General features: G+C 53.2%; 1 protein-coding gene across 3 annotated transcripts in view; it reads left to right on the forward strand.

Annotated features, from left to right (window-relative positions):
* The window catches only part of Syne3 (spectrin repeat containing nuclear envelope family member 3), an 86,406-nt gene that overhangs the window by 48,343 nt on the left and 19,261 nt on the right, over positions 1-18,802 (forward strand). For all 3 annotated transcript variants that reach the window (XM_045155130.1, XM_045155131.1, XM_004665611.2), the window contains 7 exons: positions 260-569; positions 4,430-4,591; positions 6,150-6,497; positions 10,280-10,413; positions 11,896-12,070; positions 15,902-16,084; positions 17,748-17,891. In XM_045155130.1, the coding sequence (XP_045011065.1) occupies positions 260-569; positions 4,430-4,591; positions 6,150-6,497; positions 10,280-10,413; positions 11,896-12,070; positions 15,902-16,084; positions 17,748-17,891 (1,456 nt within the window). The remainder of the gene's footprint in view (positions 1-259; positions 570-4,429; positions 4,592-6,149; positions 6,498-10,279; positions 10,414-11,895; positions 12,071-15,901; positions 16,085-17,747; positions 17,892-18,802) is intronic.

Raw genomic sequence — 18,802 nt, forward strand, 5'->3', positions numbered from 1 at the left:
TCTGCCTCCCAAGTGCTGGGTTTAAAGGCATACGCCACCACGCCCGACCTTCAAGCTTATTTATAGGATAGGAGGTCTTCTCCTGTAAGAATGAAGGAAGTCTGGAATCTGGAGTGTAGGCCACCTCCCTGGTGACTCTAGGTACAGAGAGGAGCATTGTGTTCACATAGCGCTCCGTATCTGGGAGGGGTCAGCACTGGAGTCTCTGTGCTGAGGCCCCAGGGACGGCCCCTCATGGCCCCTTGACTTGTGTCCACAGCCGCATCGAATGGGTGTGGCTGCACTGGAGAGAGTACCTGCTGGCCCGCGACGAGTTTTACCGCTGGTTCCAGAAGATGATGGTCACATTGGAGCCCCGCGTGGAGCTGCAGCTGGGCCTGAAGGAGAAGCAGTGGCAGCTGAGCCACGCCCAGGTGCTGCTGCACAATGCCCACAACCAGGCCGTGCTCGTGGACCGGCTGCTGGAGGAGGCCGCCTCCCTGTTCAACAGGATCGGGGACCCCAGTGTGGACGAAGACGCCCAGAAGAGGATGAAGGCGGAGTATGACACCGTGAAGGCCAGAGCCCAGGTGAGGTCTCCACCCCCCACCTACTTACCCACCCAGCTGCCTCGCCAGCACCCCTGTGCCCTTTCATGGCCCAGCCATCCCTCCACCCTCTCACTAGCCACCCATCACCTGCCCACCTCGCCACTCACACTTCACCCATCCTGCCCGCTTCTGTGTGCTGCCCTCCTCTCGCCTCCCGTTCCCGCTCACCAACCTCATTCATTAACCTCCCCGCCAGCCGTCTTTCCTGGTCAGGTGTTCACACACCTGTCTGCACCCCGCTCTAGTAGCCGATCTCCTGTTCAGGCACTGACCACCCATCCGCCCACCCACCCACCTGCCCACCCCACCTCCCCCAGCATGCGTCACTGCCCTCTCCGTCTCCGGCCGCTTGTTCACCCACCCACCATCTGTTTACCCGTCCGCCAGTCTGTCCTTCCTTTCACCATCCACCCACCCACCCGCCATCGTCCATCCACCCAGCATTGCTCGGGACTTACTAATATGTGGACGCTTAACACATGAGTCCACGCATGGCCTGAAGTCTCATTCCTCCAGCGACTTCCTTCTGTCCTCCCTTCTCCTTTGCTCCGCTCTCCATCCTCCCTTCCCCTTTGCTCCGCTCTCCATCCTCCCTCTCCTCATCCCCTCCACCCTCCATTGCTCTCTCACGCATCCCAGTCCCATTCTCCTCCGTTCCCTCCCCTTAGCCTGCCCTCGGTTTTGAAACTCTTTGTTGAATTATTATTTTTTAGAAATTATACTTAGTTTTTGTTATTCTTTAGTCTCTGTACCTGGTTTTTGTTTGTTTGTTTGTTTGTTTGTTTTCGAGGTAGGGTCTTGCTCTAGCCAAGACTGGCCTGGAATTCACTAAGTAGTCTCAGAGAGGCCTTGACTTTGCTCCTCCTCCCTCTGCCTTCAGAGTGCTGGAATTAAAGACATGCATCACCACACCTGGCTCTACCTGTTCTCCCCCTCCCACCCTGCCCCCCCAAAAAAGCCCTTTGTGCCTTTAGATCTGCACACTTCCCAGACCCAGATCACACTTGGGTTTGCTGTGAGCACATGCATCTCCCCATCGCTGTCAGAACTCCCCCCCTCAAAGCTTTTGCGGGCGGCACTGTGCTTGCTCTGTCCCCCACCCTGGTGCGCTGCTTCTGGGGTCCCTCGGGGCTCCAGCTGAGCTCAGTCCCGACAGGATTCCGTTGGTGTCCCCATGGCTGGAACCTGCCTTTGGCCCAGCTTTCCTCAACCAGGTGCCCTTGGGAATTCACTTTTGTGACTCCCACTTCTGGGCCAGTGCACTGGGGGTTCCTGAAGCAAGTGGGTTTGCTAAAGTACGACTCCAAGTGATGCCACAGGCTCGTTGTTTAGACAGATCACCTGACAAACATCAGGTGAAGGAGTTATTTCAGCCACAGTCTAGGTCACAAGCTGTCGTGGCCCGAAAGGCATGGCGGCAGGAGCTCCAGGCAGCTGGTCACGTTCAGCTCACATGAAGCAGAGAGTGATGGATGCTGCTTCTCAGCCAGCTCTCTCCACGTGGATGTTTGTTCCCCAGGACAGGGCAAGGGTCAGCCTTGGTATCTTCCCGTCTCACACCTCTGCTTCTGCGTGGGCACCTCTGCCTCACCAGTGTGAGCCCCTGTGTAACCATGGTCCAGCAGGCCCTGCCTCATCTGCCAAGCGAGTCCCGATTTTCTTTTCTTTTCTTTTTTTAAAGGTTTCATTTTTATTTATTTATTTATTACAGACAGAGAGGGAGAGAGAAAAAGACAGAAGGAGAGAGTGAGAATGGGCATGTCAGGGCCTCTAGCCATTGCAAACAAACTCCAGATGCATGTGCCATCATGTGCACCTGGCTTACGGGAGACCTGGAGAATCAAACCTGGGTCCTTAGGCTTCACAGCCATGCACTTTAACCACTAACCCATCTCTCCACCCCCGCAAGTCGATTTTCATAGACATGTATAAAGCCTCCCATGTTGGTGGGGGATGTGCAATGGCCTTTGAAGGGAGAGAGCCTCAGGCTGAGGCAAGGGCATATGTCCAGCCAGAGCTACCTACCTAAAGGAAGATGTGGGCAGGCAGGCTGGTGCCTGGAGCATCTGGTTGGTCTGGTTCAGATCCATTGCTTCCGTTTTCTGAGGTGGAGGCAAACAGCAGGATCCTCCCTCCCTCCCTCTCCCTCATCAGAGAAGGAGCCTCTGGCGTCTCGCCCTGGGCTGGAGCCTTCCTGAAGCCCTTTGCAGGGACATAAATCCAGACTGCCCTGTTAATTGCTTGGATTTTGACATTGCAGACAACTCTGCTTGCCACAGATGGTTTAATTGTTTGGTTTAATGAGAAGGCGGAGTGATCTCCCATTCGTCACCGCGGTCATCCTCCCACGCTGGTGGCTGGGCTGGGCTTTGTGATGGCTGTGCCTGGCTCGCCTCTCCTCTGGATTCCTGCCAGCCACCCCTCTTTGCCAGCGCCTGCTCCTTATCACAGAGACGTTTATTTGCTCTGGATCTCACCGGCACCTCACTGCTCACACACGCAGGGCGGCCCACTGCTCGTTCCTGGGAGGGCTCCCCCCACCCCCGTCAGTCACCATCAACCTCAGCCTCGCTCACAGTGAACCTTGTCTGGGTGGAGGACATCCTGGGAGGGTCCTAAGGATACAAATTATCCCACAGGACGTGGAAACTATTCAGGGAAGAAGGGCTTGGCACCTGCCTGGGCCGTAGATTCAAATGCCTAGGGTCTACTTTCAGGTGTAGGTGGTCCTTGTTTTTTTTAATAATTAATTAATTTATTATTTATTTATTTATTAGAGCCAGAGAGAGAGAGGGAGAGAGCACACGAGAGTGAGAATGAGCACAGCAGGGCTTCCAGTCACTGCAAATGAACTCCAGACACATGTGTCCCTTTGTGCATCTGGCTAACATGGGTCCTGGGGAATTGAACCTGGGTCCTTTGGTTTTGTAAGCAACTGCTAAGCCATCCCTCCAGCCCCAGTCCTTGTTTTGAGAGACTTCTCACCTCTTCCCTCCATAGTCTGAGTCTTTATAAGCCTTGGTTCCTCCATCTCTAAGATGGGGAGATAGGCCGGGTGTGATGGCGCAGATCGCCGTGAGTTCAAGGCCACCTTGAGTGAACTCCAGGCCAGCTGGGCTATAGCAAGACTACCTTGAAAAAACAAAACCAAATAAATAAATAAATAAATAATAAAATGGGGAGATGTTCTCTGGCTTGTTGCAGTTGGTTAAATGAACTAGGCATGGAGACTTGATGAGGAGAAACTTAAGGTGGGGTGCGGGAGTGTACACAGTCACGGGGCAGGTTTCCAGAGCTCTCTGCCCAGTGGAGGACTTCTGACGGGAAGCACACACAAGCCGGCCCTGAGCTGGATGCTGGGAGATGGCCTAAGGGGCAGCCTCATCTGTAGGAAGCTCTTGGTTGCCCCAGTAGGTGGTGGTGGAGTTGCATCTCAGTGTCATGGGAACGCCCTGGGAAGCCCGCTGGTTCAGGGTAGGGGCAGCGCTTCAGAGAGGGAAGGTGGGGCTGGTGGTCAGCTCTGCTGGCCCCACGGCCTAGCCAAGTTCTAGTCCTGGAAACAGCACTAACTGTAGGGCTGGGCCCTGTGCTGGTGTGTGTGGATCGTCAGAGCCAGGTCTCCCGGAGGCGTGCTGAGTAGAAAGACCAGGGCCTGATTCTGTCGCTGTCGTCCTTGACATACACACACACACACACACACACACACTCACACACACACGTCCGTATGGATGTCCATCCCCAGGCAGGCTAGGGGTTTTCTTGCCTCGAAAGGCCCCTTCTACAGGCAGCTGGCTCCCAGCTGGACTGCCAGCCTTCATGGTGGGTGATTCTACCTACAGGACCGGGTGAACCTGCTGGCCCAGGTGGCCCAGGAACATGAGCAGTACCAGGCAGGTGTGGATGAGTTCCAGCTGTGGCTGAAGGCGGTGGTGGAGAAGGTGCACAGCTGCCTGGGGCGGGGCAGCACGCTCAGCACGAAGCTCCGCCTCTCTGCGATGCAGGTATGTGCGCGCGCACGTGTGTGTGTGTGTGTGTGTGTGTGTGTGTGTGTGTGCACGCGCGCGCGCATGCGTGTGCGTGTAGGTACGCTGTGCCATGTGCGCAGGGGGGCTGTGCTGGGGGGGAGTCCCAGGGTCCCACCGAGGGAGCACCCTCACACTGCACGTGCGGACAATGTGAGGTGCCACGTGAGACACAGACCTTCATGGCACACAGCACAGATTCCCAGGAAGAGTCATCCAGCCCGGTGTCAGTCATGCCCAGGGTGCAGAGCCCTGCGCGGACATAGGGAGAAATTGGCTCCACAGCAGTTTCCACCGAGGCTGTGGGGCCTCGGAGGGGCTGGTGACTCCTGAGGGCCAGAGTGAGGCCATTATCTCGCATGTCAAGAGGCACTTCTTTTTTTTCTTTTTAAATAGTCAAAGTTTATGTTCAGAAAAGATTCTTCAATTCTGAAATAGCATAAAAGTAAACAACCATTTGTTTCAAGACTTGTATTTTACGTAAGTTAATTTAAATCCACATTTCTCTGAGGCACGGGCACATTCATAAACACAGCCTGAATTTCCAGGGAGCCGCTTCTTAAAATTGGCACCCAAACTGTTTCCTTCCTATGTGTTTTTTAATCAACTCACCTTTGAAGAAACGTATGCACTGGAGTTAGGGAAATGACTTAGAGTGAAGCATGGTGGGCATTTGGGAAGCTGAGGCTGCAGGGTCATAGCTTTGAAGCCAGCCTGGTTTATATCGTGATATTGTGTCTCAAAAGAAAAAAAGAAAGATAAGAAAGGGGGAGGGAGGGAGGGAGGGAGGAAGGAAGGAAGGAAGGAAGGAAGGAAGGAAGGAAGGAAGGAAGGAAGGAAGGAAGGAAGGAAAGAAAGAAAGAAGGAAGATGAGACTGTCTGGGGTGACAGATCCGTTGGTCGAGCATTGCCTCATGAGCACCTGAGTGTCATCCCCAGAACCCAAGTAAAAATGCCAGGTGCAGGGCTCTTTGCTCGCATCCTGAGTGCTGGGGAGACGGGAGGAGAGGATCCTTGGGGCTTGTCTAGCCTATGGTGAGCTCCAGGCCAACAAGACACGCTGTTAGAACAAGATGGCCAGTGTTCCTAAGAAATGACCCCCAGGCTGTCCCCTGGTCTCTTCATGCACACTCACCCATATGAACACATTCACACACTTGAAAAAGAAAATGAAACTTAAATCACAGACGTAAAAGGAAAATCCACTGCCATTTATAAGTATCAGATGTGAGTAAATACAATGAGACCAGATAATGCCACTGGGGTCTACATGGTCTCATAGTTTTGCCTGTTGTGGCTGCAAACCAGTTTGTTTAAAAGGAGCATTTGTGAATGCCCGAAAATGCTAAGGACAGAGACATTCTCCTTGATGTAACCAAACAGCAGGGAAAGGACCTGGCAGGGAATACAGGGATCATGTCCCAAGTCCACGGTCCCTAAGGCAGACAGCCCACCCTGCGGATGGCCACACGTCTGCTTTGAGCAGCCCAGAAAACACTTGCCTTCTTTTGCTTCCCCGTCACCCTGGCCTGGTCAGGACATCGCCAAGGATTTTCCCAGGGGTGAGGAGTCTCTGAAGAGGCTGGAGGAGCAGGCCACGGGCGTCATTCGGAACACCTCTCCTTTGGGCGCCGAGAAGATCTCTGATGAACTGGAGGAGATGCGGAAGGTTCTGGAGAAGCTGCGGCTCCTCTGGGAGGAGGAGGAGGGGCGGCTGCAAGACCTGCTGCAGTCCAAGGGGGCCTGTGAGCAGCAGATCCAGCGGCTGGAGGCCGAGCTTGGAGAGTTCCGGAAGGGCCTTCAGAGACTAGCCCGGGAGGGCCTGGAGCCCACGGCGGGGGCGACAACGGAGGATGAGCTGGTTGCCCAGTGGAGGCTGCACTCGGTAAGCAGCGCTCGGGAGAGTCGTGCTAGGTCAGGGAGTAAGCACCCTTCGTCTGGTTTTCCTGGACCTGTGGTACCTAAGTTCCCTGAAGGGGAGGTAGACAAGGTAGGTTATTTATCTCTATTTTTTAAAACTTTGTTTTTATTTATTTATTTGAGAGAGAGAGAGAACGAGGCAGAAAGAGAATGGGCGTGCCAGGGCCTCCAGCCACTGCAAACGAAGTCCAAACGCATGCACCTCCTTGTGCATTTGGCTTATGTAGGTCCAGGGGAATCAAACCAAGGTCCTTTGACATTATAGACAAACGCCTTAACTGCTAAGCCATCTCTCCAGCCCCCTTATTTTTCATTTTTTATTCCCTGAGGTAGGGTCTTGCTTTAGCCCAGGCTGACCTGGAATTCACTATGGAGTCTCAGGCTGGCCTCAAACTCACAGCGATTCTCCTACCTCAGCCTCCTGAGTGCTGGGATTAAAGGCGTGCGCCACCATGCCTGGCTTTTATCCTTATTTTTCAGATGAGGAAACTGAGGCCTGGAGAGACCCCCCCACCCCCACCCCACCACTGCCCCTGGGGTCGCATAGTTAGCTGGCAAATAAATAAGAATAGAGGAACACAGGGTAGCCGGACTTAAGCCTGGAAGCCCTTCCCTTCCCCAGTGGTGGCCTGAATGAGTGGTGGGATGAATGCTGGCTGTCCCGGGCAAAGAACAGGGAGGTTGGATGTGGAGGAGAGGTGACGAGAGGCGAGCACAGGGTGGAGTCTGAGGCGGCTGAGTGAGAAGATTTACGTAGGGAAGGCAGGTGGGCTCCAGACCCAGGCTTGACTGCCGATCAGAGAACAGCCTCTCCTGTTCACTCAGTAAGTCCTGGTCATTCTCATGTCACTGTAACACCAGGCCCAAGGCAACTAGCTTATGAGGAACGAAGGTTCTTTGGTCTCACAGTTCTGGAGCGTGCTGCCCACGCCACAGTGGCCCCATCTCTTTGGACCCATGGCAGGGCCAGCATGTCATGGCAAGAGTACACAGCGGAGCAAACCACTCACTTCATGAGTTTAGAAACAGGGAGTCAGAGGATAAAGACAGGCAGGTTCCCCAAACCTGAGGCCTCCTCCCTGGGCCCCTCCTCCTAAAGGCCCACAGCACCTCCTGCCAGCACCACCTGAGGCCCTGAGGGGCCTCGTCCACGGCAGGCGGCTTGACTGTGGACAGAGAGGTTTTCTTTAGTTTTTCGACATAGGGTCCCACTCTGGTCCAGGCTGGCCTGGAATTCACTATGGAGTCTCAGGGTGGCCTCGAACTCACGGTGATCCTCCTACCTCTGCCTCCTGAGTGAGGATTAAAGGCGTGCGCCACCACGCCCAGCATGGACAGAGATTTTATATAAGAAATCAACAACTTACTGCAACCCCTGACTTTATTTATTGATAATATTGTGGTTCCATTAAGTGAAATGTCTGTAGCTGGGGCTCAGCAGTCGAACACTGAGGAGAATGTCTAGCACACACGAAGCTCTGGGCTCCATCCCCCGGCACCTCATGAAAAAAGCCATCAAAAGAAATACCTGAAAGAAAAGTTGGGCCAGGGGGGCGGCTCGGTGGTTGGGTGCTTGATGTTAGGCATGGGGGCTTCTTGGGCTAGAGACCACTGAGTTTAACTCCTCAGAACCCAAGTGAAAATAAAAGCTGGGGGGCTGGGAAGATAGCTTAACAGTTAAGGCACTTGCCTGCAAAGCCAAAGGACCCAGGTTTGATTCCCCAGGACCCACATAAACCACAAGGTGGCACATATCTTTGGATTTTATTTGCAGTGTCTGGAGGCCCTGGTGTGTCCATTCTCTCTCTATCTCTCTTTCTCTCCACACACACACAGAAATAAATATATATATATATATATATATATATATAATATTTTTTAAAGCTGGGCATGACCATGCACATCTGTAACCCTAGTCCACACCGAGTGAAGGGGCTCATGATCCACAGTTGAGTGGGATAGAGACCCTGCCTCAAGAAAATACGCAGATGAACATTAAGAAAAGTGTGCTGAAATTCTCCCCTGGCTTCTGTACTCATTCTTGTGGAGTGTGCACATCTGTACGTACACACACACACACACACACACACACACACACACACACACAAGAAAACTCGCCCAGGTCTCCCTTCCATTACACCAGTGTTGTGAGTTACTGTATCCTATTTAATCTTTGTTGATTTGTAAAACTCTTCTCACAAGGGAAACAGAACATGTGATCATTAAGCTTTTTTCCCTTTCTCTCTTTTCCTAAAGTAGGGTCTTGCTCGAGTCCAGGCTGACCTGCAATTCACTACATATTCTCTGGGTGGCCTGGAACTCACAGCGATCCTCCTACCTCTGCCTCCCATTGGACTTTTTTCATTCATTCTCCCAGGAGGCCGGACCACCTGCTGGGCATCCTTCGACAAAGGGTTCTGTGTCTCTTTGAGGGTCACCTGCCTTGCAGAGTGGGGCGTGTGGTGCGGTGGTCAAGGGTGGGGTTCATGACACCAGCTTGCAGAGGTAGATCTTCTCCTTGCCATATGCACGGCTGTGGGAGAATTGTTTTGGCCTCAGTTGGGTGTGAATAGGGGGAAAAAAGTGCTCGGCATCTGACACAAAGTCAGTGCTTTAAAAGTATTGGTTTTTAATATGAATCCTACTTCCTAACCAGTGATCTACATACCCACATTCCCTCAGAAAGAGCTTTCTTCTTAGTTCTATTTTTCAGTTATTTTTACAGAGCTGGGGGATCAGACCTAGGCCGTTATACCTGCTAAGCAGCCACTGTACCTCTGAGATACACTGCCCCCCCCCCAGCTCTGAGCTTTCTTCCTTGGACTTTGCTCCATGGGTCACTGGCCCCTGCCCATGGGGCATCCAGATAGCCTTGTTGGAGCTGTCCTGAACCCAAGTAGAGCCCAACACTGACCCAAAGAGAGAGGAGGCTGGGTGGGGTACCTCTGCCCCCTTGCGCCCTGCTCTGGTGCCTGGTCAGTGCCCGCTGCTCTGTGCCACTGGTGGGAGAGGGGCAGGTCTTTATCTCAAGTCACACAGCTACGGAAAGTCGGGAGTAGATGTCCAGGCTCTTCTGCAGAGCCTGTGTGTAGTGGCTTGAATCACATGTGCCCCATAAACTCACGTGTTCTGAATGCTCGGTCCGTAGCTGGTGGCGATTTGGGTGGAGGCTTGCTGGAGGAGGTGTGTAGTTGGGGGAGGTGAGATTTAGGGTGTTATAGTCGGCTCCCCTTGTCAGAGCTCAGCTCATTCTCCTGCTGCTGTTGTCCACCTGCTGTGGCAGAGGTGATGCCCAGCCTCTGCTTGTGCCATGGTGTCCCCTGCCACACGAAGCTTCCTCTCGAGACCGTGAAGCCTTCCCCGACCTCAGCTGCTTTGGGCCGGGTGTTTTGTCCCACAGTGCTTGGTGCCCCATAGGAAGCAGCGCGAGAACGCACACTTGTACTGAGCATGGGCGAGCAGGGGCAGGTTGCATTCAAGCTTGAAGTTCCGGTGTCCCCGGACCACGAGAGAAGGCTGCATCCGAGGGACTGGGCACAGCGACATGAAGGGAGCGCTCGCCCCAGGCCTAATGTGAGGCAGGTGACACTTCAGAGCAAAGCTGAAGCCCTGCGACATGAAAGGCCGAGTTCCAGGTGGACAGCAGGGGCTGAGCCCAGGGTGGGGCCCCCAGTCCAGACCTGGCCAGTCAGCAGCTCCCAGCCCCCGAGACACTCACCCACCTCCCGTGTGTGTCACGTCCTGCAGGCCACGCGGGCGGCGCTGGCCGCGAAGGAGCCCCGTGCAGACCGGCTACAGGCCCAGCTGAAAGAACTCGTCACCTTTCCTGACCTCCAGCCCCTCGCTGACAGTGTGGTGGCCGCTCTCCAGGAGTACCAGAGGTACCTGGGGAGGCGGAGGGTGGGGGCACTCAGGGGTGCTGGAGCCCTCACATCCATCTCCGGAAGGGGCCTTGCTTCTCTGAGAACCTGCTCACTCTGAAGTAGTCTTTGCACCAGCAACTGGGGACAGCAAATCACTACCTGACTCATTCGCTGTCCCCTTTTCTTTTTATTCTGTTTTGGGCATCTGGGTTTATGTAGGTCCTTGGGAAAGAGCCCAGGCTGGCAGGCTTTGCAGACAAGTGCCTTTAACTGCGGAGCCATCTTTCTAGCTCACTGTCCCATTGTCATTGTTTTGCATTTTAAAAAAATTTCACTTATGGGCTGGAGAGATGGCTTACCGGTTAAGGTGCTTGCCTGCAAAGCCAAAGGACACAGGTTCAACTCCCCAGGACCCACGTAAGCCAAATGCACAGGTGGCACATTTGTCTGGAGTTTGTTTGCAACACCTGGAGGCCTTGACATATCCATTCTCTCTCTATCTGCCTCTTTTTAAAATTAAAAAATATTTTAGAAAGAGAGAGAGAATGGACACTCCAGGGCCTCAGTCACTGCAATCGAACTCTAGATGCTCACACCATCTAGTGGGCATGTGCGACCTTGCTCTTGCCTCACTTTTGTGTGTCTGGCTTATATGGGATCTGAGAATCAAACATGGGTTCGTAGGCTTCACAGGCAAGCACCTTAACCACTAAGCCAACTCTCTAGCCCTCTCTCTGCCTCTTTCCCTCTCCCTCTCTTACTCTCTCTCAAATAAATAAATAGGAAATTTTTAAAAAAATTTTATTTATGCACTGGCAAGCATTTTACTCACTGAACTGTCTCCCCAGCCACATTTCTTTCTTTTCATTTTTGTTTTTTTTTTTGAGGTAGGGTCTCACTCTAGCCCAGGCAGGTCTGGAATTCACTATGTAGTCTCAGGGTGGCCTCGAACTCACAGCGATCCTCCTACCTCTGCCTCCCGAGTGCGCCACCATGCTGGCTTCTTTTTGAAATTGGATGAAGCTCTGTTTTGTTTTATTTTTTTTTTTCTCTAAGAGAGGCCAGTTTTCCTGTGTTGTTGCTGAAGTCTCACATAGCACTTCCAAGAAGGCCCTGCGTTTCCTGGTTTTTCAGATGTGGAAACAAAGGCTTGATGGCGCTGAGCCGCCCAGACCGCTGCTGTTCGGCCTCCTTCACATCCCGACCTACTACAGACTTTTGTGCATCTCATTCATGTTAAGAGCCCAGGGAGCTCCTGGGACTGTCCCCAGGAAGACCCAAGCATGTGGCCCATGCCTCACCTCTGTGTTCACCAGTGTCCCCTCCGTCTGTGTCCTGTGCCTGTGACCATGTGACACTCTCAGAAGCCCTTGTGATAGGAGAGAGCCTAACCCTGGCCACAGTGCATTCTGGGATCTCTGGGGGCCTGGGCAGAGGCCTCACTGCTGGCCTGACCTGTCTCCCTTCTCTCTCCATCTGTGCCCTGCGTGGTCCCCACAGCATGAAGGGGAAGAGCACCAGGCTCCAGAATGCCACCAGGGCGGAGCTGTGGCAGCGTTTCCAGCGGCCCCTGCATGGCCTGCAGCTGTGGAGGGCCCTGGCCCAGCGGCTCCTGGATGTCACCGGCAGCCTGCCAGACCTGCCCTCCATCCACACCTTTCTGCCCCAGATCGAGGTAACCCAGCTGGGAGGAGTGATGCCCGTGTCTAGGGAGGCTGTCGGTCCCGTCCCCTGGGGACAGGTGGGTTCCTGGGTTGTGTCAGTCAAGTGCCAAGTTCACAGGAAGTGTCATCAGGAGCGAAGGTCATCCTCAGGTCTTGGGTGGAGGCCCCTAGGTTCACACAGACCCTGTCTCACCGGGAAGTAACCCCCGTGGAGACCCCACTATAGGCAGCTCACCGGGGGAGCACTAATGGCTCCTCTGCAAGACAGCGTGTGTCGGGCCAGTGCCTTGACTGGGTCCACAGTGACAACCTGACCAGGGGTGGCTTCAGGCACAGTGGCGGTCAGGCTGACTTAACCTCAAAAGTGTCGTCCTGGGTCCAGTGACGTCAGTCTTCCGGTCACCAGCATGGCTGCCACTGCTCCACCCCTGTGTCTGTGCTGAACAATAGTTCCTGTGACAGGAGCCACCTCTGTGGGCACAGGAGGGCTCCCTCCTCACCTCTTCCACTGTCCCAGGGCAGCACACCCTCCCAGTGATACGCTAGTGACCCTGGAACTTCAGCTGGGCACTTGGCCACCCACAGAAAATGCTGGCTGTCTGGTGAGGGAGAAGGGGGCACGGGGGCAGGGCGGGCAGCAGGTGGTGGCTGGCTGTAGACATGGCTTGGTGCTCCTGAGCTCTCTGTCTGTGTCCTGGGATTCTGAGATCCTGGGGTGCAAAGGGGCATTGCATTGTGCTGGGTGTCTGTCCTGTTTCACAGCAGTTTTTATAAAACCATACGTACGGGGACTGGAGGGATGGCTGAGCAGTTAAGGCATTCGTCTGTAAAGCCAAAGGACCCAGGTTGGATTCCCAGGACCCACGTTAGCCAGATGCACAAGGTGGCACATGTGTCTGGAGTTTGTTTGCAGTGGCTGGAGGCCCTGGCGTGCCCATTCTCTCTCTCTCTCAGTCTTTCTCTATCAAATAAAAATACAGTATTTTTTAAAAGATATTTTGTTACCTAGATAGCATAAAGATTGTTAGAGGAAAACACGAAGCACCCGCCATCCCTCGCGGTTAGGACCACCATTAACACAAGGAGACACTGTACCCATTGTGTCTTCTGGCTGACCTAGCGTACTGGCAAAATCTTGTCTGCACGCATGCATGTGTACGCATGATGCCTGCCTGTGTGCTGACATGCACACCCTGTGCACGCGGGGCCAGAGGAGGGACCAGGTGTCCTCCTCTGTTGTTCTTCTGCCTTATTTCCCTGAGACAGCGTCTCTCACTGCATCTGGGGACTGTCGGCCAACCAGCAAGTCCCAGTGAGTCTCCTGCCTCCACCCCCTCAGCACTGTGAGTCCCAGGCTTTTCACGTGGGGGCTCAGGATCCACTTACGTCCTCCTACCTCCCCAGCAAGCACTCTCGCCCACCGAGCCATCTCCCCAGCCCCGCTGCGAGAGCCTTTAACCAGGCTTGGCCCCGTTTGCCCTGGAGAATGCTACTTGGCCATCTGCCAGTACAGGCACTTTGGAGCTTGTAACCACAGGCCCCTTCACCACTCCTAAGCTCCAAAGGTTAAAGGTTACCTTTTAGAGGTGCTCCTTGAGGCTCCCCAAAGTGGGTTTATTGTGTGCCATACACTTCAATTTTTTCAAACATTTTATTCATTAATTTATTTATTTGAGAGAAAGAAGCAATAGGGAGAGAGAGAGAGAGAATGGGCGTGCCAGGGCCTCTAGTCCCTACAAACGAACTCCAGACACGTGTACCACCTTGTGAATCCAGCTAACGTGGATGCTGGGGAATCAGCCTGCATCCTTTGGCTGTTCAGGCAAATGCCTTAACTGCTAAGCCATCTCTCCAGCCCACAAACTTCAGTTTTAGATCAGAACTTCCTACATGTAGCCTCTATAGCTAATGAAATCCATTCATACCTTCCCATGAGGTAGGCAGAAAATTTAATTAGCCCACTTCAATTATATTTAATTTTATTTATTTATTTTGAGAGCGAGAGAAAGAGAGAATGGGTGTGCTAGGGCCTCCAGCCACTGCAAATGAACTCCAGATGCATGCAGTCCCTTGTGCATCCGGCTAATGTGGGTCCTGGGGAATCAAACCTCGATCCTTTGGCTTTGCAGGTAAACACCTTCACCACTAAGCCATCCCTCAGCCCTCAACTTCAGTTTTATATATTTTAGACCATGTTGCCTAGTGTGGACTCTGATATTTTCACTTGGCACATTTGGGCTTTTTCTCAGCAACATTTAAAGTCGTTCATGGAGCTTAATCTGGTGGTTCATGCCTGTGATCCCAGCACTTAGGACTCTGAGGCAGGTGAGTTAGATGACCAATCTGGACTATCCAGTGAGTTCTAAACCCAGCCCTAGGCTACAGATTAAGACCCTGTCTCAAAACAACCAACCAACTAAAAAAAAAAAAAAAAAAAAAGCAATCAATATCAATTTTTTTGCATGATAGTGATAATTTTCAATGGGTGAATTTTTTCATCTTGGAATATACATAACTGAATGTACCCACAGTTAGATATTTAGGGGGTTTCCAGGTTTTCATTGTCACAAGTAGTATTTGTTGGTTATCTGTATGCCTGGATTTCTTTCTGTTTCTACCACTGACCTGCTGCTTTTCCAGATGAGGATTTCTTGGTGCCAGAAGGGAGGAGTCAGGGTCTCGTGCTCAGTGAAGCTGAGCTGGGCCAGAGCAGCGGGCACCAGAGCCTTGCCTGGCATCCTCATCCTGTTTCCACACCCGGTTCTCGAAACCGCTCTGTGAAGTGGAAAAGGTGATTTCATTACTGGACGGTTAAGGGCTCCGTAGCCTGGACAGGGGAAGCCACTTGTGAAGGGCCCAGCCATTAAGTGGCAGGGCCAGGCCTGCCTCAGCCTAACACAAGTTCTGTCTGTCCATGTCGCCTTTGGCTGACCATCTTGCCCTTCCCATGGGGACAGAAAGCAGGCAGGAGGGAAAAGTATCTCTCTAGAGGGTGACCCAGAACTCCCAGGTTGTGTTTGGAGCTGGCTGCTGTGTACAGTATGGTTCATGTCCCCTGCCACCACCACCGCCCCCGCCCCCGCCCCCCGGCCTGGGAGGTGGCTTCCAGAGGCCAGGACCCACAAGACCGGCTCGGGCTCTTCTTGACCCAGCAAATGCTGTAGTCAGCCTGCAGGTTGCCCTGGATCTGCAAGAATCCTCCACACTGAGCCCCAAGCAGTGTTCTTGGCTCTGTGACTGTTCCCAAGGCCACCCTCACGGAGCACCCAGAGGCACTCTGAGGGCGGCTTAACACATCAGGGGTTATGGACTCAATTCCTAAGGCCAGAAGTCTGAAACCAAGGTGCGGGCAGGCGTCAGGAGGTCTGTTGGGGAGGGAGGCGGACAGTGGCATGGAGAACCAAGCCATGAGCGGTGGAGGGCGCATTCCAGCAGCCAGCTTGAAGGAGGCAGGCAGGCAGGAGCTGCGTGGTCCAGGTGGGCGCTGTGGACGGGCCACAGCTGGTGGCAGCCATGATGAGAAGGACGTGGGTTTCCGAGATAGGGCAGAGGTGGACTTGTTTCTCAGGCTTTGATAACAGGATGGATGGGGGGGCGGTGACAGAAAAACCAAAATCCATCCTGAACGTTCGGGGACTCTCAGTGTATCCCACCAGCAGGGGTTTTAGACAAGCACCGTTAAGCACTGAGCCATCTGCTCGGCCCACCAGCGCGTGTTCGCGGCCCGCAGACACCTCTGGGCAGCGCAGCGCGGACAGGCGGGGTAGAACAGGTGTGCTCCCAGGCCCGGTTCTGAGCTTTGGCCCGGCCAGGGTGGGTCTCAGAGGCCTTGTCTCCCACAGGCAGCCCTGACAGAAAGCTCCCACCTCAAGGAGCAGCTGGCAATGCTACAGCTCAAGACAGACCTGCTGGGCAGTATGTTTGGCCAGGAGAGAGCTGCCGCCCTCCTGGAGCAGGTGGCAGGTTCCGTGAGGGACCGAGAGCTGCTGCACAACAGCCTTCTGCAGAGAAAGAGCAAGCTTCAGGTGAGCGGGGGCGGCGGGGGGGGGGGGCGCCTCAGCTCCACCCATGTCCCCGTGGCCTGGATGTGTCCCCGTGTCTCCCGCAAGCTCAGACTCTCCATGTGCAGACTGTGTAGAATTTGTCTTTGTTTGTTTGTTTCTGGCAAGCGTGTGTGTTGTATGAGCTTGTTCATTCATATGTGTGTGTTGGCGTGTGGGTATGGAGGCAACGCAGAGGCCAGAGCACAACCGCCGTGTCACCCCCACGAAAATTGTCCACCTCCTTCTTTCTTTTGTTTTAAAAATATTTTATTTGGGCTGGGGAGATGGCTTAGCGGTTAAGTGTTTGCCTGTGAAGCCTAAGGACCCCAGTTTGAGGCTCCATTCCCCAGGCCCCACGTTAGCCAGATGCACAAAATGGCGCATACGTCTAGATTTCGTTTGCAGTGGCTACAGGCCCTGGCATGCCCATTCTCTCTCTCTCTCTCCCTATCTGCCTCTTTCTCTCTCTGTCAATCTCAAATAAATAAATTTTTAAAAATATTTTATTTTTCTTTATTTAAGAGACAGAGAGAGACAGAGAAATAGGCAGGTTAAGAAAGAGAGAGAATGGGTGTGCTGGGACCTCCAGCAGGTGCCTGTGAAGCCTAGGGACCCAGGTTGGATTCCCCAGTAGCCATGGTCAGCCAGATGCACAAGGTGGTATATATATCTGGAGTTAATTTGTAGTGGCTGGAGGTCCTGGCTTGTCCATTTTTTCTCTCTCAAGTAAATAAATAAAGTATAAAAGAACAATTTTATCTATTTGAGTGGGGCAGGGGAGAGAACGGGCGCACCAGGGCCTTCAGCTGCTGAAACAAACTCCAGACGCATGTGCCATAATGTGCATCTGGCTTATATGGGTCCTGGGGAATCGAACCTGAGTCCTTTGGCTTCGCAGACAAGCACCTCAATGGTTAAGCCATCTCTCCAGCCCACACCTGTTAATCTTAACCCACATGACACTCTGGGGGAAATACTGTGGTTTTTTTCCTACTTCACAGGCAAGGAAACACCAATAAGTAGCTTAAGGTTGAGAAGTGGCTGGCTCAGCTACCACGCCTGGCTCCAAGCCGGCAGTCTTACCGTACCTGCTCCGTGGCCTCCATCACTGCGGCCCAGCAGGGCTTCAGGAGCTAAAGGGACCCAGAAAGAACAAAAACCTTCCCAGCTGCCGGTGGAGACAAACACTCAGGCTGTTAGCAGTAGATACCCCAGAGCTGGCCTGAGCAGGGGTCTGGGGGCTGCGGCCAGAAGGGCCCAGGTGGCGTGATGTCTGCGGCATCTGCAGGGCCACCGTGCCTCAATAAAACTATATTTAATCATTTGAGAGACAGGGAGAGAGAGTAAGAGTGAATGAATGTGTGGGCAAGCCAGGGCTTCCTGCTTCTGCAAAGGAACCCCAGATATGTGCACCCCTTTGCATGTCCCGCTTAACCGGAGAACTGGGGAAATCAAACCTGGGCCAGCAGACTTTGCAAGCAAGCACCTTTAGCCCTGAGCCATCTTGCCAGCCCTAAAATTTACAGGCCTCTGGTGAGACATGAACACACTGGGTTTCCTGGAGGAGGTGGTCTGACCTCAGTCTAATTCCTATGAGGTGCGGTGACCAAAGTTCTTCAATTTGCAATCCCTGTTTGGTCCACAGAGCTTGCTGGCTCAGCACAAGGACTTTGGGACTGCTTTCGAACCCCTGCAGAGGAAGCTCCTGGATCTCCAGGTCAGGATCCAAGCTGAGAAAGGATTTCAACGGGACCTCCCTGGAAAGCAGACCCAGCTCCTGAGGTTACAGGTAAGGGGCTTGTGGGCCTGTCATCCTGGCACTGCTCTGTTGCGCCCCCTTCTGGTAGCAAGAGCGGAGCAACAGCCGACCGTGAGCCTGAGGTTAGTTCCTCATTGGGAGATGGGACTCAGCTCACTGGACTTTTTAAAATCCAACTCTTGGGCTGGGGAGATGGTTTAGTGGTTAAGGCCTTTGCCTGCAAGTCCAGAGAATCCTGATTCGATTCTGCAGGACCCATGTAAGCCAGATGCACAAGGGGGCACATTCATCAGGAGTTTTTTTGCAGTGGCTGGAGGCCCTGGCGTGCCCATTCTCTCTCTCTCTCTCTCTCTCTCTCTCTCCCCTTTCTTTCTCAAATAAATAAATAACTAATTAATAATATTTTTAAATCCAACACTTTCTGACCTCTGCAGGGGCTTCAGCTCTTCCAAACTGTCCAGTCTCGAGCCTAACAAAGCGATAAGCTGCCCTTTTGTTTACGGCTCAGTTCCAAGGCCTAACGTTCGTATTTGTTTTGAACATTGCTTTGCTAACTAACTGTACTGGTTACGATTCTCATGGCTGTGACGAAATACCTGACAAGTGCAACTTAAGGAAGGAAGGGCTTGGTTTGGCTCACAGTTGGAGCGGTACGATCCACTGCGGTGGCAGGAAGGAAGGTGAGAAGGCTTGGTCGCAATGTCTCCACAGTCACGTTCCCCCTTTTATTCAGGCTGGGACCCCAGATGATAGAATGGTGCCACCCACAGAGTGGGTCTTCCCTCCTCAGCGAACCCTCTCTGGACAGAGACACCCTCACAGTCACACTCAGAGGTGTGTCTCTTGGATGATTCCAAAGCCAGTTGAGTTGACCATAAGGGTGAACCATTGCAATAATTATTCCTAGTTAATCCGGAGGGTTCCATCTGAATAAACCAACT

Source organism: Jaculus jaculus, chromosome 7, assembly GCF_020740685.1.
Source record: "Jaculus jaculus isolate mJacJac1 chromosome 7, mJacJac1.mat.Y.cur, whole genome shotgun sequence".
In the NCBI taxonomy this organism is placed as follows: Eukaryota; Metazoa; Chordata; class Mammalia; order Rodentia; family Dipodidae; genus Jaculus; species Jaculus jaculus.